Source organism: Budorcas taxicolor, chromosome 1, assembly GCF_023091745.1.
Source record: "Budorcas taxicolor isolate Tak-1 chromosome 1, Takin1.1, whole genome shotgun sequence".
Taxonomy (NCBI): Eukaryota; Metazoa; Chordata; class Mammalia; order Artiodactyla; family Bovidae; genus Budorcas; species Budorcas taxicolor.
The window spans coordinates 21,339,786-21,356,951 of record NC_068910.1 but is presented as its reverse complement, the minus strand read 5'-3'; the positions used below and the strand labels follow the sequence as shown (position 1 = coordinate 21,356,951).

General features: G+C 48.2%; 1 protein-coding gene across 2 annotated transcripts in view; it reads right to left on the bottom strand.

Annotated features, from left to right (window-relative positions):
- The window catches only part of PTPRG (protein tyrosine phosphatase receptor type G), a 768,800-nt gene that overhangs the window by 79,953 nt on the left and 671,681 nt on the right, over positions 1–17,166 (bottom strand). For both annotated transcript variants that reach the window (XM_052648333.1, XM_052648342.1), the window contains exon 13: positions 8,976–9,108. In XM_052648333.1, the coding sequence (XP_052504293.1) occupies positions 8,976–9,108 (133 nt within the window). The remainder of the gene's footprint in view (positions 1–8,975; positions 9,109–17,166) is intronic.

The following is a 17,166-nucleotide window of genomic DNA, read 5'->3' as shown; positions in this document are numbered from 1 at the left end:
CTGAAAGGGCCCTGAGTAGCCACTTGGGAAACAGTTATTGAGCAAAAAGTTGCCTGGGATCTGCCACGTGACCCAGATTCCCCTGCACACAGCTGTCCAGAGAAAAGAAAGAAAGAAAAAAAATAGGTGACCATCTTCATGAACAGCTGGGGTCTCTAAAGGCTCCCCACCCCCATGCCTTTTAGCATCTCAGAGCAAGACACCAGCAAGTCATTAGAAAAAAATCCTCAGAGGCAAGCCATGTTTCAGCATCAGGAAATGCGCTTTCTTCTCCCCACTGGCTCCACACACTGTCAGGCTTTGAAGAGCTGGATTGCAACAATTATTCCTAATGACTACATTAAAACCTTCTTGAACTATGGCTACAAGTCCATAGTTTTGGACAGAGATGAGTGACATGAGCAGTTACCGGATTAAAAAAGAAAAAAAATGATGCTTGGAATACAGGTGGCCCTGAGGGCACTTTGTTTCCAAAATGATAAAGGTGATTGCACAAAGCCACCAAAAATTACGACTTGGAAGCTTGGCTTTTTCCAGACTTGAGAAAAGTTGCACGTAAACCTGTCTTTTGACCCTCATTCCCTCCCTCACATGAGATGCAGAAGAGCAGCTCAGACTGACCCAGGGCCTTTGTACGTGCCCCAGATTCCCTTAAAAAGAATCTGAGGCTGCCCGTGAAAGTGGACTTTATTTTGCAAAGAGGAAGTGTGTTTTTCCTCGAGGAGTATCAAACACAACAAGAACACATGCTGCTCTATCAGCTCACACAGTTTCCTCCACCCTGAACATCTATCCTTCTCAGTTCTATGAAAATCAGAGCCAACCATCTCCTCCAGGAAGCCTTCCCTGACTCCCTTCTGCCCAGCTCTGGCGATGGTCAAGTACCTCCGGGAGCACAGCTTCCCTTCATCACCACTGACCTTGGGAATGCACATACGAGGGCAGGGCAGAGATGGGCAGACCGGTGAGCAGGGGGCCACGGTCAGGTCTGTGCAGCCCACCAGTGCCATGACAGAGTATGAGAACAGTGATCTCACGAGAATCCAGACAGTGGGAGTTTTAAGCAAAATCTTCCAATTTTCAAAGAAATTCTCGTTTCTGAAAAAAAGAGGTCAGCTACACAAAACTAGTACAACAGGGCACCAGTTTGTAACCTCTACTTGGGACAACCTTTTTCTACCTGCTCGTCTATTCTGTTAATCTACGCACTTTAAAAAAAAAAATGTAATTATTTATTTATTTTTGGCTATGCCGGGTCTCTGTTGCTACGCGGGCTTTTTCTTTAGTTGCAGCAAGCTGGAGCTAGGTTCTAGCTGGGGTGTGCAGGCTTCCTATTGCAGTGGCTTCTCCTGCTTCAGAGCAAGGGCCCCAGGGCATGTGGGCCTCAGTAGCTGCAAGACATGGGGTTGCTGGGGTTCCTGGGCTCAATAACTTTATTTATTGAGCACAGGCTTAATAACTGTGGTGCATCGGCTTAGTTGCTCCAAGGCATGTGGGATCTTCGACTGGGGATCAAACTTGTGTCTCCTGCATTGGCAGGTGGATTCCTTACCACAGAGCCACCAGGGAAGACCCCTTACACACTCCTTGACGCAGGACCTCTATCTTCTCGCCATATCTCCAGTGCCTGACACAAACTAGATGCTTAAGAAATATCTTTGAATAAACGAAAGGAAGGAAGGAATACATGAGCCACCTGTAAAGGGTCTTTTAGGTGAACAAAACAAAACAAAGGCCTAGGTTTGAGTACAGCTGACCCTTGAACATGGAGATAAGGGTGCCAACATTCTGCAGTCAAAAATCTGCATGCAATGTCCTTGGCCCTCTGTATCCACAGTTCCTCGACATCTGTGATTCCACGGATTCAACCAAACACCAGACTGCATACTCCTGCAGTGCTGACTACTAGAAAAAACTCCAAGTATAAGTCGATCCTTGCAGTTCAAACCTGCGTTGTTCAAAGGTCAACTGTAGGGACTTCCCTCATGGTCCAATGGTTAAGACTCCAGCCACACTTCCCCCTCAGGGAGCATGGGTTCAATCCCTGGTCAGGGAACTAAGAATTCACATACTGCATGGCACAGCCAAAAAAAAAAAAAAAAGGTCAATTGCACTTCTCAAAGGTACTAGCTTGTGATCCTGGGCAAGTCCATTCCCTCTGTGGACACTGTTTCCTCCAACGGGAAGGAAGGAACAGTCCCCAACACCATGGCCAACACCCGTGGCTGCTGGGAGGATTAAGTCATGTCACGTTTGCTTTGTGCTAATTCACCACTATTGGCTGCTGTAACTTATTATTACTGTGCTTATTATTATTATTTAATAATAATATTATTATCGTGACTTATTATTATCATGCTTCCTCCTCGCTAGCTTGTTCACAGTCACGCACGGGAGGAATCATTGCTATTGCCCCAGCTCCTTTGTGACCTTCCTGGGATGGGGGTGGGAGACAAATGTCTAAACCAAATCCAGTGATTGGCGAGCAGGCTTGGAAGCACCCGCTGCTACAGCAGATGGGCAGAGAGCCTGCACACGGCTCACAGTGCTCTGAGTGTCACTGCTGCTACTGTGGAATCCAGGAGGGACCAGAGCTCTGCTGGGCACACGTGGCCAACCGTCCCTCCAGCAAGAAGGATGTGGCACATGCCCACACTTGACTTCACATGCATCTGTCTGTTTGCCAGAGCCTCTGCCATGCCAGCTCAAACCCCGCACACATTTGCGGTTTATGTCCCTTCCTATTTATTACACTGTCTCCCCCTGAGCATCTAGGAGAGAGAAAAATTGCGTGTCAACAAAATACACTTGCTTTCACAAACAGCATTCTAAATGTGGAGGCACTGACAGAGGGCAAAATTTCTGGGAGTCTAAAGATGAAGAGTAAAAAGAGAGACCTTTCTCCACCTGCCTATGAAGCTAAACTGGTGTGGACTGATGTACCATGGAATTTACAGACGGCTCAGTTGTGTGCTTAAGAGGGATGTGGATTTCTCAGACCAGAAAGTGAAATCCTTCTACTACCAAACTTCAACCAACGGGGGCTACTTTTTACATTTCCCACTTAAGGCTTTTCAGTTTGCTGCTCCGGAGTCTCTGTACTTAGCTCAGCTCTCTCTGCATCTGAGAAGTAAAGCTGTTTTTACACTTCTGGAAAGTTTTCTCCCAAGCTACAGTTATGGTCAATGAGATGCTCAATTTGTCATCAGGTAAGATAGCACTGATTAGCTGGAACTAAGAATAGGACAGGTAGGTAGGATTACTCAGCATCAAAATCTAGTCTGCTTCTTAAACACCTGAAAATAGGGCAGGTCCTCAAGTTTTCTCCTTTGTGACTTTGGCAAACCCGAATCATAAGATCTTTTCAGATCTTTTCAACAAGCAAATGAGCTATGAAAACAGACTCTGGAAGGAAGAGAATGCCTCCAGACAAGCTACTCCTCATCTAGGCAAAATAATGTAACGATTCACATAGTGGGCAATGAAGTCACATTGTGCTGTGTGTTCTCAGTTGCTCAGTTGTGTCCGACTCTTTGCGATCCCATGGACTGTAGCCCTCCAGCCTCTTCTGTCTGTGGGATTCTCCAGGCAAGAATACAGAAGTGGGTTGCCACTTCCTACTCCAGGGGATCTTCCCGACTAGGGATTGAACCTGGATCTCTTGCATCTCCTGCGTTGGCAGGCAGATTCTTTATCACTGTGCCACCTGAAGTCACATTTGCGGGGTTCAAATCCAGGAGCCACTAGAGATGAATGCTCTCACTTATGATTTTACCAAGCCTCAGTTTTCTGATCTGCAAAATGGATGTAATAATTCCTAGGATTTGAATGTGGCAATGCAACCCATGTAGCACATGTGTGATTTGCTGAATACTCAGTAAAAGACTCTTGGCTGTTTAGACCTTAAGATGTATGAAGCCATTTCAGGGGTAAGACTTTCTTTGCTCATCAGAGAGAGAACAGCTACCTTCAAAGCAATTTTCTTCAAGGTTACAGGAAAAAAAAAATTAAAAATATTTTCCCAATCCTGACAATTCCAAGGGGACACTAATGTCTTACTTACACAGTATTAAGCTATTCCATCGAACAAGATAATAAACGAACAAGATGTGTGCCCTAGCATATGGTCTGGAGGTCCTGAATACAGCTCTTTCCCCAGCATCAGCCTTAAGTGATGCAAATTGCAAAGAAACCTTCTCCAAAATTTCCTCTTGTTTCTGAGTGGCAGCAGCTGGCTGCTCCAATCTTTTCAGGAACGCCAGCACATTAGTGCCATATAAACAGCTTGTCTTGGTGAGATGGGGGCTAGAGCTCTTGCAATGTACTTTGTGACTGTAGTCACTCAAAAGGTGCATTTTGTTACTGTCTGGAGGAACAGGGCCAAAATGGCACAGTTTAAAAAGTATGGAATTGATTTCTCCTCCTTCATTTCAACACCAACGACTACAGCTCTGCACCGTCGCATGCTGACATGGGCTGCACTATTTAAAAGGCACACACAGGGCACTACTTGTAAAATGAGGCAAGATTTTCCTCGAGTTTATCCTTATTAGCTGCCCCACCACTCTGTCCCTTATCCCCAAATGCTCTGCATGTTTATTTCTAGCTTTTCAGCAACTTTTGCATTGTTAGGGATTTGATTACATCTCTTCAAGGCAGACCCTGGCAAGGGGAATTTGAGAGAGAGCTACTAGTAACATCTCAGCCAACTAAGTTTCAAAACAAATTTCTCCCACAAACCCATGTTGATAACTGTAAAAATACTGCTCAGATGGTCCCCAAAGGACCTCTGTACACCTTCCAGTGGAACAAAAATATATGAGGTCTCCACCTATACTTTTTGCTGGTTTAGTCACTAAGTTGTGGTCTGACTCTTTGAGACTCCATGCCCACCAGGTTCCTCTGTCCATGGGATTTCCTAGGCAAGAATACGAGTGGGAAGCCATTTCCTTCCTTCTCTAGGGGATCTTTCCAACCCAGGGATGGAACGGACGTCTCCCGTGTCTCCTGCACTGCACACGGGTTCTTTACCACTGAGCCACCTGGGCTTCCCACCCTGTATTTTTCAGTTTTGGCCAAATGTTGTAACAAAACTAGTATTTGGCCTCCAAAGGTGTCCTTTTCAAGAAACATACTCAGCCCAATAATGCCAACATTTGAGGACACTTCTGATGGTGCTCCATGAATACCCGCGTACTCTCCCACTTCTCCCGTGTTCCTGGGGCTGTGTGACCATGTCTGGCCAATGGGAGTGAAGGGTTACACTTCTGGGCCATGCAGTTCAGCCTCAGTGAACACGCAGAAACCACAGCAATAGCTGCGAAGACTCAGTCCTCGGTTATGGAAACCGCCACCATGGCGAGTCGGTTTGAAACCTCAGCGTCAGGCCTGCCACCTGAGGGAACACTCCAGGAGGTTCTGATCTGCCTCTGTGCTCTACTTATGTCAAGCCTGCTTGCCAACCATCTGCTCTCACGGTGCCTCAAAGGCAGGAGAGGTGTACTGTTGTTTTAGCTTCAAAACCGCATCGCTGGAGGGGAACACCCATCCCTTCAGCATGTATGCATTTTCTCTGCGTACTCTCCCAACACATCTCTCTTTCATGTTCATAATAAAGAAAAAAAAATCTGAAAAAAGAGAAAAAAAAAGATCCTTGTTCCCTGTAGGCTGTTCTCATGTTTGGCCAACTCATCTGTCCTGATGCTAATCCAATTTCACTTTGCTTGTTCTGAAAGAAGTTTCTCCTTTGCACTCAGTCCTGTGTACTGGCATGTTAGGAGTTTGGAAAAAACTCACAGGCAGGGCTTTCCTGGTGGCTCAGTGGTAAAGAATCTGCCTGTTAGTGCAGGACAACACGTCTGATCCCTGATCTGGGACGATCCCACGTGCTGCAGAGCAACTAAGCCCGAGCACCACAGCTACTGAGCCGGCGCTCTAGAGCCTGGGAGCCACAACAGGCCATGTGCAGCCACTGAAGCCTGCGTGCTTAGAGCTTGTGCTCCACGGTGAGGGAAGCCACAGTGATGAGAAGCCTCCGAACTGCAGCTAGAGCGTGACCCCCAGTAGCCGCAACAGAAGAAATGCCTGCACAGCAGCAAAGACCCAGCACAGCCAAAAGTAAATAAATAAAATTGTTAACAACAACAACAAACAAAAAACCCCCCTCCAAAACAACAACAAACACCTCAACTCATAGGCAGTATCTACTGAAGGAGGTTTAAACCTCTCGTTACTTTAAAGCAAGCTTTGAATACACACATGTAATGTGTGTATCAGCTTCTCTAGCGGCTCAGATGATAAAGAATCTGCCTGCAATGCAGGAGACCTGGGTTTGATCCCTGGGCCAGGAAGATCCCCTGAAGAAGGGAATGACAACCGTCTTCAGTATTCTTGCCTGGAGAATTCCATGGAGAGAGGAAACCGGCAGGCTATAGCCCATGGGGTCACAAAGAGTTGGATGCGACTGAGCAACTAATAGTAACTAACTAACATGTAAATAACATGTACAAAACGTTATAAACATATTTTAAACATGAAATAATAATATATTATTCAATATGTATGTGCAATTCAGACTCACTGAGTTTTTCAAAAGTATATACAGTATGAATTTCTCATGGGGAAATACATCTTGAATGGAAGGACCTTAAAAGCTCTCTTGACGACATTGCACAGCCCCTTCCTGTAAGCAGCTTGCCATCAGCATGTCTGTCTGGTCAGCCTGGTATCCACATCTGCTTGACCGAATAGCCAGGGTCCTCAGTGGCCGGCATGACCTTTATCAGGGAGGCAGAGAACCAAGGTGGGCCAAGCAGAAATAACACTGAGGTTTGTGCTAGAACTACTGGGAACAGGAACTTTTTCACACTGGAGCTGCTACGGTTACCAAGCCTGGGGCAGCAGTGGGTCCTCTCTGCTCCTTCTTGCAGAGAGTCTGCAACTAAAACCACACAGCCCCAAGCAAAGACAAGAGGAGGGCGTGTAGACTCTTTGTTACCTCTAGGCACTCAGTTTAACCCATGTGAGGCAGCCTCCGATGTACCAATCAGTGGGCTCCAGAGAGTATCTGTTTGCAAACCATCATGTCTCAGAGAAAGGGTGACAGGGACCCGAGTCTAGCGTTCCTAGGCTCACCCTGAAACACAATGTCCGCTATCACCTAGCTGGACTATAGCGCGAACAGCACCACGGTTACCCTTAGACGGCAGCGGAAGCCCTCAGATGAACCCTTCCTTATTCCCTTGACCTTTCCGACTGAGAACAGACCCAGGGACACCATCTGTTCACAGATTCTGTTGATCCCACCTTCAGGATGTGTCTACAGTCCGTCAGTTCACAACCTGCGTGGCTGCCCTCAGCCGAGCCAGCATCACTCCTTCTTGGACAAGTCCGTAGTCCCCTAGCTGGCCTCTCTGCCTCTGCCCTGGCTCCTTTTCAGTGGTCTTTGCAACAGAGCCAAGGGATCCTGAATCACAAGACTTCTCTATCAAACACTCCTTCTGTCATGGTAAAAGGCAATGTGTTCCAGCGGTCTGGAGTGTCCACAAAGCTGTCCATGACCAACTCCCCTTTATCCTGTTTCTTCCTGATACCCTGTCCTACACTCTCTCCCCACACTCATCTGCTCCAGCCACAGCTCTTGGCTCTTCCTGGAACACAGCAGGCACATTCCTGCCTCAGGGCCTTTACACATGCAATTTCCTCTGCTTGGAACCTGCCCTAGATGGAGCCCGTTTGACTCCTCTGGACAAATACCCCTTACCAGGTAGGCCTTCTTTAACCACACTGAGGGCTTCCCAGGTGGCTCAGTGGTAAAGAACCTGCCTGTCAAGAGGAGATGAAGGTTTGATCCCTGGGTTGGGAAGATCCCCTGGAGAAGGAAATTGCAACCCACTCCAGTATTCTTGCCTTGGAAATCCCATGGACAGAGGCGCCTGGAGGGTTACAGTCATGGGCTCGCAGAGAGTCAGAGATGACCTAGCAACCAAGCAACCACCACCACCACCACTCTGACCACTCTGACCATTCACCCTAAAGCCTCAGCATCCCCCTCCACCTTCCAGACTGACTTTTCTCATTGTACACTTAACATCATCTTGTTTGCTTTATTTATCCCCCGTCTCCTCTACTAAAATGTGAGCTCCATGAGAGAAGACTGTCTGGCACACAACAGGGGCTCAAAATTCATCGAATGAATGGAAAGAAGGGAGGGAAACATGACGCCTGTCCATTATTGATGAAACTTGTTAAAGGGCAGAAGCTTCCTACATCAGTTTGAGAGGTGAAGCCTGCCAGGGCAACCAAGTGGGCCAGCCTATCTCACTCAGTTAAACTGGCTGACAGTGTGGAGCTGAAAAAACAGACAACTTTTAAATAGAAGCTTCAAATAGGCTTCCCTCGGGAAGCAGTGAGAACCAGTTCAAGGATGATGCTGGTATAAGGATGACTTACCATCAGCCATCTTTATGAGTATTAAATGCCACAGAATATGATAAATGTTCCATCACTGAATTTTCAGTAAAAGGCTATGAAAAAAATTTTAAGGTCAAGAGGAGCTATTATGTGGTTATGACAAAGTGGAGCATGGTCTCAGAGAAACTAGGAAAGCTCAGAAACTTATTAACTCATTTTGCAGGTTCAGAAACTAAAGCTCAAAGTGAGAAATGGGATTTGTAGCCAGCAAGTAGCAGGGCTGGTATTGGAACTCGCATCTCCCTGATTTTTGAGCAAAAGCCTCTTTGGCACTAAATTCTAGGAGCTCATCATGGGTGCCTTAATCTCAACAGCGGCTCTGTATCGCCAATTTCTTGCAGATAAAGCAGGTCTCCCAGGTGGTAACACTAGAAGCACCGCAGCCACCTTATCTTTCTAAGTGAAGAGGCCGTGGGCGTCCCCTCCCCTTGGTTAAACCCCTCTTATGGGCACGTGCTGACAGTGGAACCCAAGCCCCACGCCAGGGCTGCCTGGTGACTCACCTCCAGTAAACGAGCACAGCAATGAGAAGGATGAGGCACACGAAGGTCAAGGCTGATACCACAATCAGAGGGATGATCCACTCCATCCTCCCGGGGGAAGGCCGGCTTATCATCCCAGAGGTGTTCTTCTCTGCTGCAAAGAGAAACCGTGCCAGTCAGAGGGCAGAGGCGAGCCGAGCGCAGGAGCCAGGGGAGCCCCACTGTGCCGGAGAGCTCTGCTCCACTTCTGGGTGTTTCTGGAGAACGGGGCTGCCCGGTGATGAGGGGCAAACCACTGTCCTCGCCGTTTCCTGGGGAGGCCCAAGCCAAGCGGGGCCTGTTCTGCAGGCTGCACCCCGTCATCACCAGTGGGATGGGTTTAAAGATAAGAGTCAAGATGTCTTTGAAAAGACTTGAGCCAATGCCAGAGACCCAGCCTCGCTCTGAGAACGCTACTGACCCTGAGTGGCCTCTGGATATACTGAAGAAATACGCTCAGGTCTGAAAGGAGCACTGAGCCCGCTTCTGGAAAATGGACAGGGGAGCCTGGTAGGTTTGCCAGGGCGGGAGGGAGGGAGGGAAAGATGGGTTTTACTAAGACAACCTTCTGTGACTGATCGGGTGTATATTTCTTTGCTTAGCATCCATTACCCCCTCCTCTAGTCCTGCTGTGGGAAACCACCCTCCCTAACAGTCCTGGTGAGACAACTGTCCAAGAGTGGATCCCTCAGTCTCCCAGCCAATGGGAAGGAGCAGGACTCAGGCACACCCCTGCAGAAGCACCCAGGTTCCTCCCGCCCATCAGCTCCCACCACCCAGATCCCCCGAGAACCCATTTTCCCTCAAATCTGGTTCGAAAGCTTTTCCTTTGATCCCATTTCCCACCTGCCCCCTTACCCCATCCTTCTAAAGGCTCTCAGAGAGGCAGCCACATCTCTCTCTGCTCCCAGCACACATCAGCCACTCAACAGTAGCCAGCCTTGGCGGTGGCAGGGCGGGGTGGGGTGGGGGTGGCGTTAAGAGGGGAAGCTTGCGGAATTACTAGGATTCTCTCGGGTCGGCTAGCACCTCTTACCCCAGCAGCTCCTCCTCCTCTCTCTCAGGTCCCAAGGATCTTCACAAGTTCCCAGCAGACTCAGGTGAGAACCTAGTCTACAAACAGTGAGGTTGATGCCTGGAAATCTCCAGGTGGTCCACAGGAAGCTCAGAGGGTGGCGTGGGGTTGGGAAGAGCCCAGGAGCACAGAGATGGTCAGGAGACACACGTGTGAGAAAGCAAAGGTTCCCTGATTGCAGGGAGAAGCCCACAGACACCTCCACCACTGGCTGCAGGGCTCAGTGAGGATTCCTCCTGCTCTGCAGAAATGAGGCCAGCGTTCAGCCAGCCCCGAGCACCCCTGAGCTGGATGGACTACGTGAAGGGCTAATCAGGCTGGGTTTCCTGGAGAGAGGAGGTGGGCTGAGCAGGAAAGAGATAATTAGCCCTGGGAGCAGATTATTAAAGAGGCAAGACCTGGAGTGAGAAAGAAATGGGCTACAGCCTTTTTACTGGGTTTCCTCAAATGTGGTTGACCCTGATCCCCTCCTTTGTTTCATGCACAGGCGGGACCAGATGTATGCCCAGCTCACAGGTGACAAGACAGAGGCACGCATACTCTGATGAAAAACTTCAGCAGGGCAAACGGAGGTTTATAAAGAGCATCCCTAACCACGCTAGCCCATTTCTTGTGATAGCATGCCCCAGAAGCTTCTGTTAGGCATCTATCTGACTGCGTGCCAGGCATGGTGAGACGGGATGCGGAGGCAAGAAGACATCAGACAGGAACAGCTCTGTGTCTGTGGGGTGGGAATTTGAAGGGAGAGGAGCAGACGCATGAACAAGCAATTGGAATAAATGAAAGTGATGCCACAGGCAGCACACGGGGTCCAGGGGAACAGTGGTCTCAGCCTAGGGATTTGGGGCGGGGGGCTTCCTGATGTTCAGATGGCAGCTGAAGGATGGATGAAGATGAGTTAGCCAGGTCAAGAGCAAGCACGGATGTGTTCTGGAGAGAGAGGACTGAAGTAGAGGGGGTATGAGGATGAAGGGGGGTTCCAAAATGGAGAGCTGGAGGCCCCATCCGCCAGGGTTTGTAGGCTGGATTAAGGGAACCGGTTTTAGGCCACAGGACATGTCCTGCAAGACTGTAAGCAAAGACAGACAAGTGTCAGATGTACAATCTCTCCCTCATATCATGCTTTCAATATCATGCTTTCGCAAGCTCTGGTCACCAGCCGCAGAAAGAATCCAAGCTGCAAATGAAAATTTTGCCGGGCTCCAGCAGGGGGTAGCCCAGCCAGGTGATTATGTGGCTGGTGGTGGGGAATCTCAGCCAGGATGGTGCCCTTAATGGAAAATATGGCAGGAGCGCTGACATAAACGCCTTACAACCAGCAAACTCACTTTCCACCCTGGGAAGCCCGGGCATACCCAATGTTTTATTTCTCTCCTTTCCTTCTCACAGAAGAGTCTTCCTGTCTGGGCTACTGCATGGTTAGGCAGGGGTGGGGAGGAGGCAGAAGGCAAAGTCCACGTCCTGCTCGTCCTCAAATCACTGAGAACGACCCTCGCCCAAAACTCCCTCAGATTTCACAATGGAGCTGTTTCTAACATTTCATCACGCCTGTGTGAGCACTTTTTTTTTTTGAGAGGTTGAGGGAGTAAACATATCTCAAGTCCCTCTCAAGACAGCCCCTTGAATGGCGGCATTTGTGGAAGAAAACTCAGACCAGCAACAGCTGGCAGTGAGAGAGCAAAATCTAAGGATTATTTTGACAGCAGTTTGGTCTTCGCCTGGACTAATGACAGGCACCGGGATCTGCCTAGGTCGTTTACGTAAAAGCCAGGCAAAAATAGGAGTGATGCTGGATTTCCACTTGGGCACAACAAAGCTGACTGCATGTTAAAACTCAGAGTCCCGCTTTGTCTTCACGGTACCAGGAGCCTGGAATTCCACTCCATGGCCACACAGTCATGCGCATCTTCTCCTGAGGAATCCCGTCCTGCCCCTGGGGACAGCAAGGTCCTCCCTGAGTGGGCCTCCCCACCCCATCCTCTCCTGCTACGCGCCTCCACTGCAATGGGTTCCAGCCACATCCACCCATCCAGTGACCAGCTGGGCCATGATCCCGCCTCTCAACCTCTGACCCTGCTGAGCTCACTGCCCGGGAACACTGCTCCATCCTGTCCCCGGAAGGTCCTGATCCCTCAGTCCTGGCTCAGGCGCAGGGATCACCTTCTCTGTGAAGTCTCCCCAGACCCTCAGACTGTGCTCTCTGGAAGGTACAGTAGAGATTACAGGTTTGAACCCTGACTCTGCCACTTTCTACATGACCTCTAACTGATAACTTGCATCACTGGGGGCCTGGAGTTCTTTATTTATAAAATGGGGAGACAAGAACTTATTTCCCTGATGTGGCGGGAAAACTCAAGACACAAGCAGAATGCTTAGAGGTGTGCCCGGCACTGAGCAAAAACTAAATAAATCCTCTAATCCTCGCCATGGTGGTTGTCATCATGCACTTTCCTTACGGCACATGTAATTTCAGGTGTTCTGTTATTACTTACTGTAAGGTCCCCCAGAGAAGGCTGATGGGTCTCCATATAGAACAGTAATAAAGCTCTGTCTCTTCCTAGTCACGTGACACTTGGGGAGTTACTTAAGCTCTTTGGGCATGAGTTTTGCCATCTGTAAATGGAAATAATGATACTTCCCACTACAGTGGGGTGGGAGGGGGTGTGACGATTACATGAGTTAATTCGATAAAACCCTTAGCGTGTTGCCTGGCACCCATAAGCACCTACTTAACATTATCAACTGTGATGACCATCATCACCACCACCACCCTCTTCCTCTTCAGCACCCTAGCATAGCACCAGGAAGATGGAGAGCACTCGTCAGGTGTCTGCAGAATCTGAATCCCCCTGTAATATACGAGGGCTCGCGTGGCAATCACACAGAACCGCAGGTGGGTTCTGGGGACATCAGCAGTGGGGGCAGCCTGTGAGGTGACCACCAGTGAAGAGCCAGAACCTCAAAGTCTGTCCTAAGACTAGAGCTTCTTGCCGTGCTTTAGGAAGAGACACTTGTCCTGGTGCCTAACTCGAGGTATGGCCCAGCGGGCCCTCAAAGGAGAAAGTGCCATCAAACAGTCAACTACTAGAAACTAACTAGGAACACGTAGCCTGCCACCTGAGCTAGGTCTACACTCTTCCTCCCCTGCCCTTGTTCTCCCAACAATCTTCCCCACGCCAAGGCCCCAAACACTAGAACATGCTACTGACTTTTCAGAGAAACCAAGATCCTGTCCACCAGGATAGCAAATTCTGACTACACATCCTGCCTCATGCCTTTTTCACCCTGTGACTTGGGGTAAGTGACTGTCTCTGAGCCTCTCTGGTCGCTCCTCTATCAAGGGAAAACAGATGACAATGCTCACCTCTTGAGGGACGTAGGGGAATCAGATAACCTACGCAAAGCAGACTATGCTAGATGCAGAAGGAAATCATGGGGCCTCTTTTTCAAAAATTACTGAAGAGTTTCAAGAGCTGATGCAGAACATAAATGCAAACACACGGCCTTCTGAGCACAGGGCTGTGTAACTGCAAAGGTCGCATCCCCAGAAAGCTGGCCCTGAGCAGTCAAGCATTCAGCCCAGTACCTGCGTCCAGGGGACATTCGTTCCTCTCTTCATTTCAACCAGGCGACACCGCTGACTGTGATAAACTTAGATGCTCCCAACTGTTAGGAGTAGAAAATACCCTGATGCTGGGAAAGATCAAAGGTAGGAGGAGAAGGGAACGAAAGAAGATGAGATGGTTGGATGGACATGAATTTAAGCAAACTCTGGGAGACAGCAAAGGAGAGGGAGGTCTGGCATGCTGTAGTCAATGAAGTTGCAAAGAGTCAGACATGACTCAGTAACTGAACAACGGAACAGTTAGGAGCAGCTTACTTGTACTTAGAGCTTCACTTGTAACCCAGCTACCTCCTGAATGGTCCAGCAGAGCCAGGCTGCCCAGCTCCAGGAGAGTTTGCACGAACCCTGACACCAAGACAAGCGCAGGACCGCTGGGTTACCACAGCACCTTCTTGCCTCCATCTCTGATCTGTCCAGTTGGTTTGGTTTTACTAGCAGGACCAGCCCGGCCATTCCAGCCTGCCATGGGCAATGTGAACTGGCAGCCCACAGACGTGTGGGTTGGCACCCTTCCCCTGGGAATTATTAATTAAATTGTGAGGTAGGTGCCAAGATTTCATAAACAAGAGAGTTCAGCAAAACATAAAAATCAGAAATAAATTAAAAAAAACAACTCCCCCAAATCTCCTGTATTATTCCCAGACGGCGCACATCAGCTGGAAGCAAGCAGCATACACTCTAAGACAAGCTATGGCTCCTTGGCCTGCCACAGTCCTCACTGCCCCCTAGACGCAACGAAAGACCTGCTTTCTTTATCCCCCAGTCCAGCGGCCAGCTCCCTCTGGCCAGTCGAATTTCAATCTGTAGCATGGCACTCTGACCCAAGGAAGCAGCAGGAACGCACACACACGCACACACACCTGGGGCTTTTACAAAAGCCTTATCATCAAAAGCAAGAATCATGGTTTAACAGAACTCCTGACCAGAATTCTGAAAACACTAACGACTCAAGAGAGAGGCTGTACCAGGCAGCTTTTCCAATTCAGCTTTTATCCTGAAAGTGATTTTCGTTTTCAACCAATGAGAAGTGACTCAGATTGCTGCTCCATCTTTACAGCATGGGCCATTCCCCTCTGTGAACCTAGAACCTGTTCACACTCGTTCCAGGGCTGCATCTTGTTGTTCTGTGTAAAAGGATGAAAATGGGAAGGGGGTATCGACTTATGCCCCTTCTCCTCCCATGGATGTGATGTGCAGATGAGGGGCCGCTAGGAGGGTCAGAAGATGTCAGGCCAGGTAGGCCTGGGACTCAGAGAATGATCCAGTTTCAGAAACATCTTCCAGTGGAAATGTAGAGCAAAATACTAATATATAATCTTCTTTAAGCATTTGTGTGCTGAGGGTGGGGGAAGGTGAATGACCTCCCCACAGATCATCTTCCTCTTTTATTTCAGCATCCACAAGAATCTGAGTAAACTGCCTCCATTCTGCTTTCTCAAAAAAAAAAAAAAAAAGAAAAGAAAAACAGTTTTCAGTGGCATATGTCATCACTGAATTAATGCTGTTTGCCTTTTACTGGCTTGGCTCTCATCCCAGTAGAAGCAAATAAAAACGGAGTACAATGTACTATAAATGCTACAGGCAGGGAAATATCAGATGGACCCGTAGAAGATGCCTCCTACCCTGCAGGAAGGGCTCAACTTCTGCTTTGGGACAAGAACCTCTATATGGTCAATACTGAAAGGGGCTTGGATCCTGACAGGCCACTCTCAGGGGCTGGGCAAAGGTGGATTTGGTCACATTTCAAGGGAGATTGAGAGCAGGACAACCTGCACACTCAAAATCTATAGCTGGGTTTAAGTCACAAAAAACTAGACTGTGTTCGTTTGGATAATGCTACTCCTTCAAAACCAGCTGCAGCTATGAATTAAGGTGCTACTTAAAAAAAAAAATAGTGGTAAAACACACATAAAAGTTACCATCTTTACCATCTCCAGGAGTACAGTTCAGTAGAGTTAAGCACATCACAGTGTTGCTCAACTGATTTCAAAGAATCTGTTTTTCATTTATAAAATTGCAACTCTGTACTGATAAAACGACAATTCCCATCAGCCCCAGCCCCTGGCAACCACCATTCAACTTTCTGTATGACCTGACTACTCTAGGTAACTCATGTGAGTGGACTCGCGTGTGTGTGTGCGTGTGCGCTTGCGCACGCGTGCGCATGTACGTATGTGTGTGTGTGTGTGTGTGTGTGTGTGTTGTGACTGGCTCAAGGTTCATCTATGCTATAGCCCTGTGACAGAGTTTCCTTCCCTTTTAGAACTGAATGGCATTCCACTCTGGGTATATACCACATTTTGTTTATCTGTTCATCAGTCATTGGACACGTGGCTTGCTTCCACTCCTTGGAAACTTGGCCACTATAAATAACACTGCTACAAACATGACAGTTCAAATCTCTCTTCAAGACCCAACTTTCAGTCCTTTCGGGTCAATACCCAGGAACAGGATTCCTGGGTCATATGGCAATTCTATTTTTAATTCTATTAAGAACTTCCATACTGTTTCCTAAGTGGCTGCACCATTTCACATTCCCCTCAACAGGGCACAAAAGTCTTCATTTTGCCACATCCTCAACAACACTTGTTTTCTATTTTGTTTTTTGAGTCTTGCGCTAGCATCCCTAACAGCTGTGAAGTAAAAAGAAAGCTGCTTTTTTATAGGGCCATAAAACTTGTCTTTATTTTCTGAAGCCCTGGTATTAGCTAAACTGCTGTTGAAAAGAGACATGACTGTGAGTCACAAATACATATATTCTCCTACAACGGGACATGGGTTTCATGTTCCCATGACCACGTTTGAGCTTGATTTAGAGCATCCATCCTGTCTCTCCATTTATATCACCACTAGGAGTTGTCCTCAATAAGCCCCCTTACCATTTCTCACAGAGCTCAGACTCAAATCAATGCAAGTGTCACCTGTATTTCAATAAGGCACTGGAACAATGAAGGCACTTGATAAATCCCAATTTATTTCAAGTTCCATAAACACGGCAGGTCCTGGGTCCCGACCTACTGGAAATCACCACCATAGATGTTTCACTAGAACATCATGTGTCTCTGCCGTTAATCAGGACTCATGCCAGACACACAGCCCCTTACAACCGGAATCCTTTGCTCCAGCCTCTCTGGAAATCTGCTTGTTCTCGGTGAGGTCTGGTTTCCTATATCAAGAGGTATACAATTTGTCCTATTTCAAGATCACTCAGTGAGGGACAGAAACTTCCAAGGACCCAGACACTTTCTAGGAGGAAACTAAACCACACTGCTGCCTTCAGGGCACCCAAGCTAGTTCTTCTCAACACTTGCAGGAAAATCACAGTCAGGAGCCAGGGCAAGCCATATGACGCAGAAAAGTTCTCCCCACAACAGGAGCCTGAGCAACCAAAGCAGGAAGGCTGAAAACTGCGATGACAGTCCATACAAAATCCTGGTCTGATTTACTTTAAATAAAGCATGCAGGGACCTCCC